The sequence below is a fragment of the Dunckerocampus dactyliophorus genome, chromosome 10 (genome assembly GCF_027744805.1).
Source record: "Dunckerocampus dactyliophorus isolate RoL2022-P2 chromosome 10, RoL_Ddac_1.1, whole genome shotgun sequence".
NCBI classification, from domain to species: Eukaryota; Metazoa; Chordata; class Actinopteri; order Syngnathiformes; family Syngnathidae; genus Dunckerocampus; species Dunckerocampus dactyliophorus.
In genome coordinates, this window is record NC_072828.1 from 12345580 (window position 1) to 12359096 (window position 13517).

Consider the following 13517-nt stretch of genomic DNA (forward strand, 5'->3'; position numbering starts at 1 on the left):
GAGGTAGTAGGGGTAGAAGTAGCAGTAGTAATAGCAATAGCAACAGTGTGACAGCAGCCTTATAATAACACACCCAAAAGGAGTCTTATGCATGACATCATCGTTGCCAAAACGAACAAGGCAGAGAGTCTCACACACAAACACGCACGCGCACACACACATGCAGTGAATGATGCTTAATGTCTATGCATGACGTCAAGAGGCGAGGTCTAAGGTCACTCGGTGGCCTGGACCGGTTATTTCCTCCTTTAGTAATGTGTGCGCTGTCAATTTTTTTTCTGTAGGAATCAATAAGTGGCACTTATTAGGCAGCTGCTGCAGAAATTAGGCACACCTGCAACATACTGAAAGCTTACAAAGATAATAAAGCTCAGTTTTAAGTGGAATTAATTCAACGGCATTTTTACCGCTCTGGCTGTAGTTTGGTTTGATGGTTGCAGTAGTCAATCAGTGAAGGCATAAATCAAGACTGTTTTCAAGGAAGACGACGCACATTCTCCAGAAAAATTCTTCAAATGTGGAAAATCCCGGGAAACTACAATTTTCCAATTAGTGCAAGCAGTGCCACAGTGACACATTAGTGACTAATGTGTCACTGTGGCACTGCTTGGACTAATGATTAGTCCATGTGAAATCAAACCGGAAGAAACGTCGGTATAACCCAAAAACCACCCACCTCTACCTTGATCAGCGTTCATCTCACTCACACTCACACACACACACACACACACACACACACACACACACTTGATTAATGTGATATTCTAATCTCGTGTTGACTCTGGATTAGGTTTGTTAACAAAATAACAAGGAAAGAAGGAAACAAGAGAACAAGAGGAGGGGAAGGCTGCAAAGACAAAAGATCTTTGTCCCAATTTGGTCCATTTCTTATCTCTCTCTCTCCTGCTGTCACATGCCCTCAACTACACAAGTTTGCAAAATGAGGCAAACAAACAACACAAGCGGATGCTTTGTGGAGCTTCGGTCGGTGCCACGGCGATGCCTTTCAATAGAGGGCATATGATTCTTGGCTTCAATTACATAACGCGTTTACTCGCTTGATATGGTCGTTTTACTGCACATTGGCAATGAATCAAATTGTCTGAAAAGAAGAAGTTCAACAACCATCAGGTTTCCTATTTAAAAAAAAATATGGAAAGGACATTTGGGTAGGGATGGGAATTGATAAGATTTTTACAATTACGATTTTTTAAATTTTGCCAGAAAACATCTTGATGATCCACAAGACCTTTGGGAAATTATTCTATGGTCTGATGAGACAAAGTTGAACTTCTTGGAAGGTGTGTGTCCCATTACCTGTGGTGTAAAAGTAACACCGCATGTCATAAACTGAAAATCATACTAGGGCTGCAACTAACCATTTTTAATAACCAATTCATCAGTTGATTATTTTTTGATTAATCAATAAACCGGATGTTTTAAAAACATTTTAAATTTCTGCCTCTTTATTCAGAAATAGATTTGAACTGACAAAGCAAATAAGTGCACAAACACCACGTTGCCGCTTGAATATTATGTTCAAATAATGTTAAATAATAAAAAATCTAAATGTTTGTCAAATAGCTTCAAATAATAAATGTACACAAAAATACAATCATGGTCATTTTCTTAGGATTAATCTCAAGATTGTTGTTTCAATTAATGGAGTAAACATACATGGACCAAATTAATATGAAGCAAACACCTACAGTTAGTGGTTTAAATGGCCATCACTGCTTTCCAAAGTCAAAGCTGACATATACATGTATAGGGTGGTGGTAGTGTGATGGTCTGGGGCTGTTTTAAATGAAACCATGAATCTGCTGTCTACCAAAAAATCCTGAAGGAGAATGTCCGACCATCTGTTCGTGACCTCAAACTTGTGTTCTGCAGCAGGACAATGATCCAAAACACACCAGCAAGTCTCTGAATGGCTAAGGAAAACAAAATGAAGAGTTTGAAGTGGCCTAGTCAAAGCCCTGACCTGAATCCTATTGAGATGCTGTGGCATGACCTTAAAAAGTGGTTCATGCTTGAAAACCCTCCAATGTGGCTGAATTACAACAATTCTGCAAAGATGAGTGGGCCAAAATTCCTCCACAGCGCTGGAAGAGACTCATTGCTGCTAAGGGTGACCCAAGTTATTAGGTTTAGTGGCTTTTTCACACAGGGCCATGTAGGTTTGGATATTTTTTCTGTCTTAAAAATAATAAGTTTCATTTAAAAACTGCATTTTGTGTTCAGTTGAGTTGTCATTGACTATTCAAATTAGTTTCATCATCTGAAACATTTGTGACAAACACTAAGGAAGGGAGCAAACACTTTAACACCACTGTATCTGCTTCTTTTTGGACTTATGATGTCTCCAGTTGTGGAGAACACCCTCTCAGATTGGGTAGAGGATGGCTGCACACTCGGATCGCATGCTGTGTGAGCAAATATTGGTAGTATTTCCTTTAGTAGTTCCTCCCTGTGATGAAATATCCACTTTGGAAGTATTGCTAGTTGGCCTGTTTCTCATGAAATGTACCCTAATTTCCGGACAATTGGGAAGGGTTGGGCATCGAGCATTGATGGGAACCGGGACTAACATTCCGATTCTCTGGGGATTGCTCCATCTATCCATCCATCTTCTATGCCGCTTATCCACACTAGGGTGGCGGGTATGCTGGAGCCTATCCCAGCTGAATTCGGGCGAGAGGTGGGGTACACCCTGAACTGGTGGCCAGCCAATCGCAGGGCACATATAGACAAAACCATTCACTCTCCCATTCATACCTATCAACAATTTACAGTCGCCAATTAACCTAACATGCATGTTTTTGGAATGTGGGAGGAAACCGGAGAAAACCCACGCACGCACGGGGAAGAACATGCAAACTCCACACAGGGATGCCCAACGAAGATTCAAACCCAGATCTTCCTGATCTCCTGACTGTGTGGCCAACATGCTAAGCACTAGGTTTTGTTCAATTTTTTAAAATTTCAGTTCCTACTGTCGATGACTGACCTGCCTGCCAACCAGAAAAAGAGCTGCATAACACCAATGAACACCAACAAACAAGAAGCGGCAGGAAGCGTTTGTGTTCCCCAATTTCAACCATGGACAGTGTGTGACAGTGCTCAAAAGTTTGGCTGAAATTCTATAAGAAAAATGAATGGTCGGCACAGTGCAACATTTGCAATGCCATCACATCATGCAAAGAAGGATGCACCAATAACATGATTAAACACGTCCGGATTCATAGTGTACAAAGTACACATTAAGGTAACCACACATCCGAGCGTTTGTGCCGCTTGGGTGCCATGTTTTCTGCTGGCTGAACTGGTGAATGACATGACACGTATGTTGCGTAGTTTGCATAAACTATGCAAAGTCTGTGGTGACGTCATTTGCGCCCACTGGAATCGATAAGGGAATCGTTTGCAAAACTGGCAAATGATTCCAAGGAATTGAAACTCTAGGAACCATTTACCAACAAGAACCGGTTTTCAATTCCCATCCCTACATATAAATTACCCAATCTATGAAATTATTCTGCAAAGGCTGCAGTTGACCAAAGATCCACTTCAACTTTGAACATTTTCATCATAATGTTGTAAAACAATAAAAGAAAGAAATTAATGCAAAACTAATACATATTGTTTTCAATATCACGCAAGAGCACAACAGAAGTCACGTTTACAGTTCTCCTGTGGTCTATGTACCGCACGCCAGGGTTTCCGCTATATGTATCATGTGATCATGGCAGGCGGCTACTACAAAATAAAAGCTGACACACCTTAAAATTTAACTTGAAAACAATGTCAAGTTACATATTGTATGAATGTATATGCTGCATATGCTATATCGATACATATACAGCTTATTATTTATGCACAGATTGACCACAATTACTTAAAAGCAATTAAAAAATATAATAAACATGTCACTGTGCTTTAAAAAACAGGCACCGGAATCGCCTCTCTGCCGTATTGGGACTTGCTAATGTCGTGGCACTCTATGCGCCGCTAGCGTTTTGTGTCCTTATTATCGTGCAAATAAAAAAAAAATAGTCCTTAAAATGTGAAGTCAATTGACGACAGCTTGTCACATGCAAAGCCTATCTATGCCAGCATGTGTGATCGCTCACGTTTCAATCTAATTAAGACTTTCTGGCGTCTTTTACCCATTTGCACTGCCTCTCTGGCGGTAGCTAGCTACTGTAGATCAGGGGTGAGCTAGAAGTGGCCATCACATCCATGCTAACTTACTTTTCAAAGTGTCACTTAACAATCTTGCTCTCTTGTTATCATTATAATACTATGGCTTGTCTTCAAAACACTAGATGTGTGTGTGAATTGGTAACAAACACGTAGTATGTCCAGCTTTAGACAGTGATGCTATCACAGCAGTCTCCAACAGGTAGCTGATATTCTTGCAGTAGCTCGCCAGCTGATGTTGAGTAGTTCACCACAGAATATTTGCTTCACCTCTTAGTATTTTATAAAAATTCAAACATGACGCCTGTATTTAATGACAAATAAGCACACCAAGTGGAGACGTACTTTGTAAATAAACTACAATTAAATGTTGGCAGTCAAATCACATCTCACATCTCCTTCTTGTCAAAGTAGTTTTAACAATGCTGCAAGTTATGACTCTCAATTTATACTCTTTATACAGGACACATTTCTATAACAAAAATATTTAAAATGTTATGTGTTTTGTGTGTTATTTTGAACAAAAAAACATATTATTGAACAATTCATCACCCATGTATTATTTTACTCTAAAACAGGCATCAATTAAATTTATGTTTGTATCAAATAGTACAAAATGTACTTTTGTACTAATCGTCACATAGTACTATTGGATTAAATAGGTCAGGTAACAAAAAGAGGGTCAGCCTTTTAAACTCTCACTTAAGCGCTCTCGGCAACTTTAAATTAACAGTTTTGCGATGTTCTCCATTCATATTCTGCTGGTTGTTGAAAAACGTTAAATAAATAAGTTAATAAATTAAGTCATTTAAAAAAATTACGACGACACAACACGACACAGCGGAGGAAGTCCACCCTCCGATGCAGCCCACCACCACAGCAGTGATCCAATTAATTATTTGAAACATATTTCTTTGAGCGGGAGTGCAGCGTGTTTTGACTTTCTGGCTATTAATTTCTTTTATAAAAAAGCGACTGTTATCACAGATAACTGGCAAGAAGTGACTGCACTACAGTTAATTTGTGACTTGCAGACCTGCCAACCTTGGGAGAAATATTACCAGCACTAATCCTCCACCGCCACTCCACTCCACTCATTCTGCCAATGTGCAGATTGCCATGGCAGCTCCACATGGGAAGCACAAATGCAAAAAAAGAGCAACATACAAAGCGTACAAGCGTAAAAAACGCATGGAGAGTACATAAAATGAGTACATGTTGGCAGGTATGAACTCACTATAATGAGCGCGTGCACGAGTCAGTGTCACTGTTTTCAAAATGACCTGCCCTTGCCCCCCAAAGGGCACACACTGTACACTAGCTAGGTAGTGAGGTAGGAGGATAAATGTCACTTATTCTATTACAAGCAATTTTAAGGAAATAATATTGAGTCATTCTGAACACAAAAACATGAGGTCTATGCTCCAGGAGTACAACTCTATATAGTTCCTGACTGTCTGTTTAAGGGCGACACAGCTATAAATCTTCTCCATTATGTGAGGGTGGAGGATGAAGGCATATGTTTCAGTCCGATCCCTTTTTGAAATGCCTATTTTTTCTTCACTATGTACTTTTGTCTTACCGCCCGTCTAGAGACATGGAGATCTGGGCTCATTTTGATTACCTGTCTGGGCTGCAGGCAGCGCAGCGCAGCGCAGCATGGCATGGCATGGCATGTGGCATGGCACGTGGCATGGCATGGCATGGCATGGCATGGCATGGCATGGCATGGCATGGCATACCATAGCTGCCATGCCAGCGCTGACGCAGACTGCTGAGTGATGGGTTGCTTGATTTATTTACCTTAATTTTAAGGCCTGCATTCCGGAGAAGACCCAACCCTGCTGAAGAATGCAGGTGGTGGTGGGTGGGGGCAGTGAATGTGATTGGGCCAAATAGAGGCGAGCTGGAGTTTAACTACCTTTCAAGGACCCTAAGGACGCTTGGACTCAGTATTTAATGGGGTAACTATCTGAGGATTGTGACACTGCAAACACAACTGTCAGAAAAGCAAATATGTCCCTCCCTGTGCAAAATATGGGCGACGTCATGTGTGTGAACCAAAAACAATAAGCAACGTATTATGAGCGCTATTATCAGCAGAGCAGTCAGTCCACAAACATGTAGAGACTTCTGCAGGAACTGTTTTCTGTAAACCAGCTTGGTTGTTTGAGGAATGCAGAGGAGGAATCAACAATAACTGCTCTCGCTGGGAAATTTTTGAGTTCAGAGGTAGATGACTTCAAATGCACATGACTTGAAGAAGAGGAAGAGGAAGAATGAGGAGGAGGAAGGGTGGGGTAAAAACAACCTCTGATCAAATAATTTCATGTAAATGCACATGAGAGGCAAGTCGCTCCATTCACACAGCAGGCGGAGTGATTGTGATTGACAGCTGCACACTGTAGACCGTACAAGTAGAGCTGCTCCTCCCAGAAGCCTGCAGGGTGGAGGATGCATTTCCTGTCCCCTGCCTCTCTGAAGGCCAGCAGTGGGAAAAATAATCGATCGGTGCTGCAATTCAATCCTTGACCTCCCCAGTGGTGCCTGGGCTGCAGAGGACGCGCCATTTAGACTCATCACAGCCGTTCTATAGCAAGTCTACAACTGACACAGGCTAAACCCTATGTTTATTTCACCATATTTACCAAACCAGAAACATTGTGAGAGCACCTTTCTCTGTCCTCAAACCTGTGAATTACAGCATCCAGCACTCATATTTGCCTTGCAAATCACAGGAGAAAAAGACCTGGTGCCGAGTCATCCTGCTTGTAAGTATGCAACGACAAAAACTTATAAGCTTACTTTTGAGTTGTTTGCTATGGAGGACTAAATATAGAGTAAAAAAAATCAAATAGACTAAATTGGAATTGGGTACCATAGTACCTTAAAAAGGTCCCATATCATGTTAAGTCTCAGAGGGCCCACAGTAGTGTAATGGAAGTGTGTTGGCCAAAATCGAGACTTAATGCTGGAATTTAGACAGTTTAAAAAGCTTTCAGTAAGTCCTACTGGGAACATGCTGTTTTGTGTGTCTGTCGCTTTATTGCTAATAGGCTGTGTTTGTCCACACCTGTCTCCAACAGAGTGTGTGGCTCTAAAAATATCTATTATGCATTTGATTCACTTTTTACAGATACACTGTAACTCTGCACTTTTTGAACGTAATAATTGCCATATATCACATACAACAACATTAAGAGGTGGGACAGGAGGACACATGTTCGCAACACTAGCATTGGGCCCTATAATTTCCACATTCACAGAATCGGCCGATAAAAACGGAATCTACAGTTAAAATTGACAGTGCGAATGAAATGCTACCATCGTGAGGAGCGCTTGTTGATGTAACCGAGCGTTTTAGGATGCCTGCTGACTTTGTGCAAGTTGTGTGTGAAATAAGGACAGCCACGGCTGCAAGAGACACCCAGCTAGCTACTGTATCTCACTTACCAACAGTCAAAATACATCTTAAACACACACCACATACGAGCCTTCAAAGTAAGAGCGGTGCACATCCTGTCTAGTAGTGGTAACAAAATAAGGGTGTCATAAAAAAATACCTTACATTAATAAAGCGATTGCAATTGCATCTGCGACTACGCCTTCCTTAACCGCAAGCATGAGTATGATAGTTTGTTGAGGATTTTGTAGCAATTAAAAGTTTGAAAAGTTATCAAAGCCACATCTGTTTCTGAAATACTGGGCAAATTGTCCAATGATGTATTGCATCAACAAAGCATTTTTGCATTTAACTAAACATTTAACTGAAAAAATTTAAACGGATTTTACTCACTTTTGGTGCTCATAAACAACCTGTATTGCTGTTAAAACACGATAGAAACATCTCTTACATAGTAGGAGACCTTAAAAACATCTTCAAATGAGTTAACTTTTGAGCTGTTCACTATTAAGGATTTGAAGATAAATGTCCATATACAGTCAATATACCTAGTCAATGTAGCTAGTCCTGCAGTGTAAATAAAGTCAACCCAAGTCATTTAATATACACATTACATACAATGCAGGCACTGTTCAAAGTGAAACCACTCACAAAAAAGGCCAAACAAAGCCTCAACTCCACATCACCAACATGAAGCCCGCTGCACCCATTAATTAACTGCTCTAATCAAGCCTTGCCCAAAACCGGTGCTGCTGTGGTGCGTCTTGTGACAGCAAAATGTGTGCACAGAAAAGACAAATGACAGCAAGAAAGTTAGCACCACCTTAAAAGCCAACTCAGGCTAAGCCAGTTCTGCAATGGGAGTGGTGCTCACAACACGCAAAATATCCTTCGGTATGAACAAACATGCTATCATGTGAATTTTGGTTTTTGATCCAAACTGCAGCTTCTTTTAAAAGCAGAACTCACCTTTGTGGCCCCGGCCATGACGAGCATGGTGTAAAAAGGATGTTTTTCTAAATTGGTGGATGTTTCCTGGTTGGAAAGAAAGGGGAAAAGAGGATTTAAAATCAGCTCTGACCTATCCCCCATCATTACATGAACCGTAGCATAGGGGCTGTAAACAAAAACATGAGCATGGCGTCACTTTTTTGTTAGCATATTAGCATGGGTTAGCTTTTCGCTAATTAAGGCATCAATTTTAGACAGGGGTGGACACTACTTGCATTCATTTACCAGTTCTCTTATTATTAGTGTCTAGAGCTGACAACACTGAAATGTGTTGTAAAATTGTGGCACGTTTTAACTATGATGGGCTTCTTAATGTGGCAGGTTAGAGTCTTTTAGGCAAGTATGTCAACAAGATGCTGTACAAGCAACATATAAATGGGCCACCACTTCCTCCTCCAGCAGGGTCAACACTAGTCTTATCAGCAAGTTAAGACACAATACTAAGTTTGCTGTTTTTCAGCCGATCTACACAAACAGAAACCACAGCACCTGCAAGAAGGCTACAACTGTGTCCTGTTGATGCTTAAATTCAGGCTGTATCCAGAATTTTAAATGCACAATATTGACAGATCTGTTTACCACTTTTATGACAAATAACTGTAGCATCAATCGGCTTGGTGATACCTTTGAGGCGTGTTTTGCTAATGCGGAGAGGCCTGGAGGATGCATTGACTGGATCGTCTGAGCCTTCTGGATCCTCCTCAATGGCCTGTCCCATGGCTAGCAGGCCTGGTCTCCTTAAGCGTAGGAGCCGTGAGCCAGGTTCCCGCGGCAAAACGGCTCCTCCATGTACAAGGGGCCCGTGAACATTTGGAACCTGGCCCCCACCTGGAACCAAGTTTTTCAAAAAGTCCATGTTCAACCTCCCCGTCTTTCGCTCAGGTGCACCGTCCAACAGCTTGTGCCATGCCATTGTCCCATCCTAGTTACATGTCTGCCCCAGCTGTCCCAGATGACGACCAGCCTTCAGCAGCCATAGGCGCTAGCCACCAGCAGTAACTACGCTCACCGACCTGAAGGCCATGTGTGAGCCCTGAGAGCTGCTGTGCAAGTTGCCTGCACTCCCTAAAAGTTGCTTGTCTGGACTAACTAGTAGCTGACATACTTGACAGAAAGCAAGGAACTCCCTGCACCTGTCGGCTCACAGTGAGGCGAGAAAACAAACAGTCATGGCATTTTTTTTTCGTGGGCCACAGTGATGTCACAATGAGTGGGCAGGGCCATGCCGGACTGCCAGGCACCATACTGTATCTGGGGTGGGACTCGGACATGTTCCGCAGGAGATAACGCCAGGACGGGCCGCAGGCCAACCACAACAGAGATGACACAGGCCACACCCTGCATTGCTAAACGCTGAGGGAGGAGGAAGATTGACAGGCGCTATGAGAAGTAGGAAAGCATCATAAAGCAAGCTAAACTTGTCCGCCTGCAGGAGCTGATAATCTCTTATCACTGCCGGTGCGTCTTGTTAGCAGTCATACACAAGCTTAAATGCTTGTTTGCCTTCATGCATAAAAACAAATTTCCACTTCTGTACATTAGAGAAGTTATTCAAGTAGTAGGATGAACCAAGTGAGACAAACTGCTGTGCTCTGCTTGCCTGCCTGCATAGCACAAGCCAGCAGCAAACTTACAAAAATCTTCCAAATAATATCCAGACGAAAAGAGGAACTGCCTCAAAAAAAAAAAAAATCCTCGTATAGTGGGCTGGGGCATTTATTGCAGAGTACCAGGCAACTATTCAGAGTACGGTGTTCATAACTTGTACAAATGCATATACACTGGAATTTCAGTTAATGCCCACGTTTATACGGTTAATACAGTATGCCCAGGTTAACGTATTTTTCCATTTACGTCAAAAATGTACACAAAAATGTTGCCTCGGTTGGCGTACATTTATAGTCGCATGTCTTATCGTGTTATTAATACACTCTGCGAGTCCAACTGTGTTTGTGATGTATATTTAATCTCAAACCATCCCTGATAGCATTGTTTTATCATGGAAACCGAAACCGAAAGTCCTTGTCCCCTATCTCCATCGCCCATCTATGAGATCATCAGAGGTTGACTCTGTCGTTGTTTGTGAACTAACACAGTTACACCACAAGTATCTGCTTTTCTTATTGATAACAGCTGAAAAATAATCCAAAAAAGGGGCCAAAGAAAGTGGCAAGTGCCAGCACTTTGACAGAGAAGGTGACAAACACTATTGATTAATTCAAGAAATAACTCACAAAGGTGGTGTTTGAGTGGCTCATAGATTCTTGACGTGACTGTTCCCAAAGGCACAATGTGGCTGCGAGACACCAACTTCTTGTTTTGCATTGTTATTTCTTCAATTCAATAGTGTTTCTCAACTCAATTAATCATTTATAATTGTTTCATTAATGTAAAACTGTAATTGTAAAAATATAAGAACACATTTTGTTTCAGCATTTTTGAGAGTCAACTGCTGATGACAGACAACGTAGCTGACTTAAGGTTCCATTGCCATTTTGTTAACAAGCTATGCTAACAAGGACTTTGTGATAAAAATACATTAAGAACACATATATTACGCACATATTGGCCACAGTTACTTTGAAAACAAATTAAAATATCATAAAAATGTTTCACTGCGCTTTATTTTGTTAAGTATGTGCCACGCATCAGCACTTGCTCATGTGTGACCAGGAAAAAAGTATGTAAGTCTTGTGTTGATGTTCACTTTGTTATTTATTATCATACAAATAAAAAATAGCTCATGAAATGTGTAGTAAATTGACAACAGCTTGTCACATGCGAAGTCTATCTATGGCAGTTGTGTGTGATCACTCATGTTTCAATTTCATTCGACTGTCTGGCGTCTTTTACCCATTTTGCACTGCCTCTCGGGCAGTAGCTAGCTAGCTCTCGGGCTAAGTTACTTTTTAAGTGTCACTTAATCTTGCTCTCTTGTTATCATTATAATACTTATTGCTTGAATTCAAAACACTAAATGTGTGTCTTAAGTTGTTCAAACATGTAGTATGTCTGGCTTTAGACAGTGACGCTATCACAGGGGTCTCCAACAGGTACTGTAGCTCATTTGCTAGCAGTAGTACACTTTTAAAAAAGTAAGTTGTGATGACGATTGATGATTGATGTACCCCATGAATGTGATAGCCACTTGTAGCTCGTCTGTGGGGCAAAAACAAGAAGTCCCAAAGGAGACTGTACTTCCTGAGAAGACTGAGGAAATTTGGCATGCCCTCCACAATCCTGAGTTGCTTCTATAGATGCACTATCGAAAGTGTCCTCCATCACTGTTTGGTACGGTAACTGTACAACACGTGATAGGAAGGCACTCCAGCGGGTGATCAAGACCTCACAGAACATTGTTGGGGCAGCCCTCCCCTCACTGCAAGACATTTATAAATCTAGAGTCCTACGCAGAACACACAACGTCATCAAGGACAGCACACATCCACAACACTCATTATTCACACTCCTACCGTCAGGCAGACGCTACCACAAGACTGGCAAACAGCTTTTACCCACAGGCCATCAGGCTTCTCAACGAAGCACTCACACACGCCGCACGCAACACACGCACACACTCATAACAATTTTATTTATTTGTTTGTTTGTTTGTTTGTATGTATTAATGTCTCTTCTGTTGTTGTTGCTTAATTTATTGGTATTTATGTTTCTGATGTTCTTATTCATTTTCTTCTGTTTTTCTTTCTTTTTTGGGAGAATGAACAGAACAAGAATTTCATTGCATAGCAGAACCACCAATTTTTCTGTACATATGACAATAAATCTCTTGAATCTTGAATCTTGAAAAACGAGCTAGCTACCTGCCACCAGAGAGGCAGTGAGAGCCAGGCAAAATGTGTAAACAAAGATGTCAAAAAGTTGAATGAAATTGAAAAGGTGAGCGATCACACATGCTGGCATAGACTGGCTTAGCATGTGATAAGCTGTCGCCAATTGATTACACATTTTACGGGCTATTTTTCAGTCTCTCGATAATAAGAAACAAAGTGAACGTCAACACAAACATGTCATGAACTTTTATCTGGTCACACATGTACAAGTGCCAACAGGGCAGACAGGCGATTCCCTTGCATGCTTATCAAAATGAAGTACAAGTGCAAAGTGATGATGCAGAGAGATTGATGCTGCAGATCCGAGATAAAAACCACTAAATCAGCCAGAGAGCCAAAGAGGGAGGACTGACTGATGACACACAGACAGCCATCAATGGAGGTGGTAGTGCTGGTGCTGGTGCTGGAGGCAGCTGTGGTTTCACTGGGGCCAGGTCTGCGGCGATGCAGAGCTAGAACAATGCCACCGCACAGGAGGCCCCGATCCCAATCAGGCCAGGAATGTGAAAGAGGAAGCGCCGGGAACAATGTGCAGCGTTCCCATACTGCACTGTGTCCCCACCCGCCCTGTCTTGTTCTGCTTTCAAGCAGGGGAAAACAGGAAAGCTAGTGGGCTCGGACCCAGAGGCCAAAGTTTTGCCAGTTGTTGGTGTATGTGTGTTGTTATGGGGGGTGGCTGATACAGTATGAAAAAAAAAAAAATCAAACTGAGGAGAATGTGCACTTATTTGACCTGCTTCTCTGCCACTGCTGTAGTTTGATCAAAGTTACACTGCCCCCTGATGGCAAAAAAAAAAAAAACTTTGTACAAGCTAAACCTGCCTTTACAAACTTGTTTGACGAAACTGCTGCAATCTATTTTATTGATTCCCATGTGAGGAGATAATTTTGTATTTAATATGCCAGTATTGTGGAGATATACTGCAGATGCCATTCCTCTTGACTGAGGGTCCCAGTCTGTGCAGTGACAGTAGGACATATTGATGTCACTGCTTAATCTGAATTTTCATCTTGACTATGGAATCACAGGAGTGCCAAAATTAAAAGGG

The 13517-nt window shown here is 41.6% G+C and overlaps 1 protein-coding gene across 7 annotated transcripts in view; it reads right to left on the bottom strand.

Moving 5' to 3' along the window:
* The window catches only part of fryl (furry homolog, like), a 108322-nt gene that overhangs the window by 78354 nt on the left and 16451 nt on the right, over positions 1-13517 (bottom strand). For 2 of the 7 annotated variants that reach the window (XM_054788767.1, XM_054788766.1), the window contains exons 1-2: positions 9242-10038; positions 8576-8641 (exon numbers count right to left, since the gene is read on the bottom strand). The exons of 1 other annotated variant lie outside the window; for it this stretch is intronic. In XM_054788767.1, the coding sequence (XP_054644742.1) occupies positions 8576-8641; positions 9242-9530 (355 nt within the window). In that variant the 5' untranslated portion in view covers positions 9531-10038. Of the gene's footprint in view, positions 1-8575; positions 8642-9241; positions 10041-13517 lie in introns of those variants that run through there. 4 more of the 7 variants (XM_054788772.1, XM_054788774.1, XR_008572610.1 and 1 more) reach the window with 3 other exon arrangements.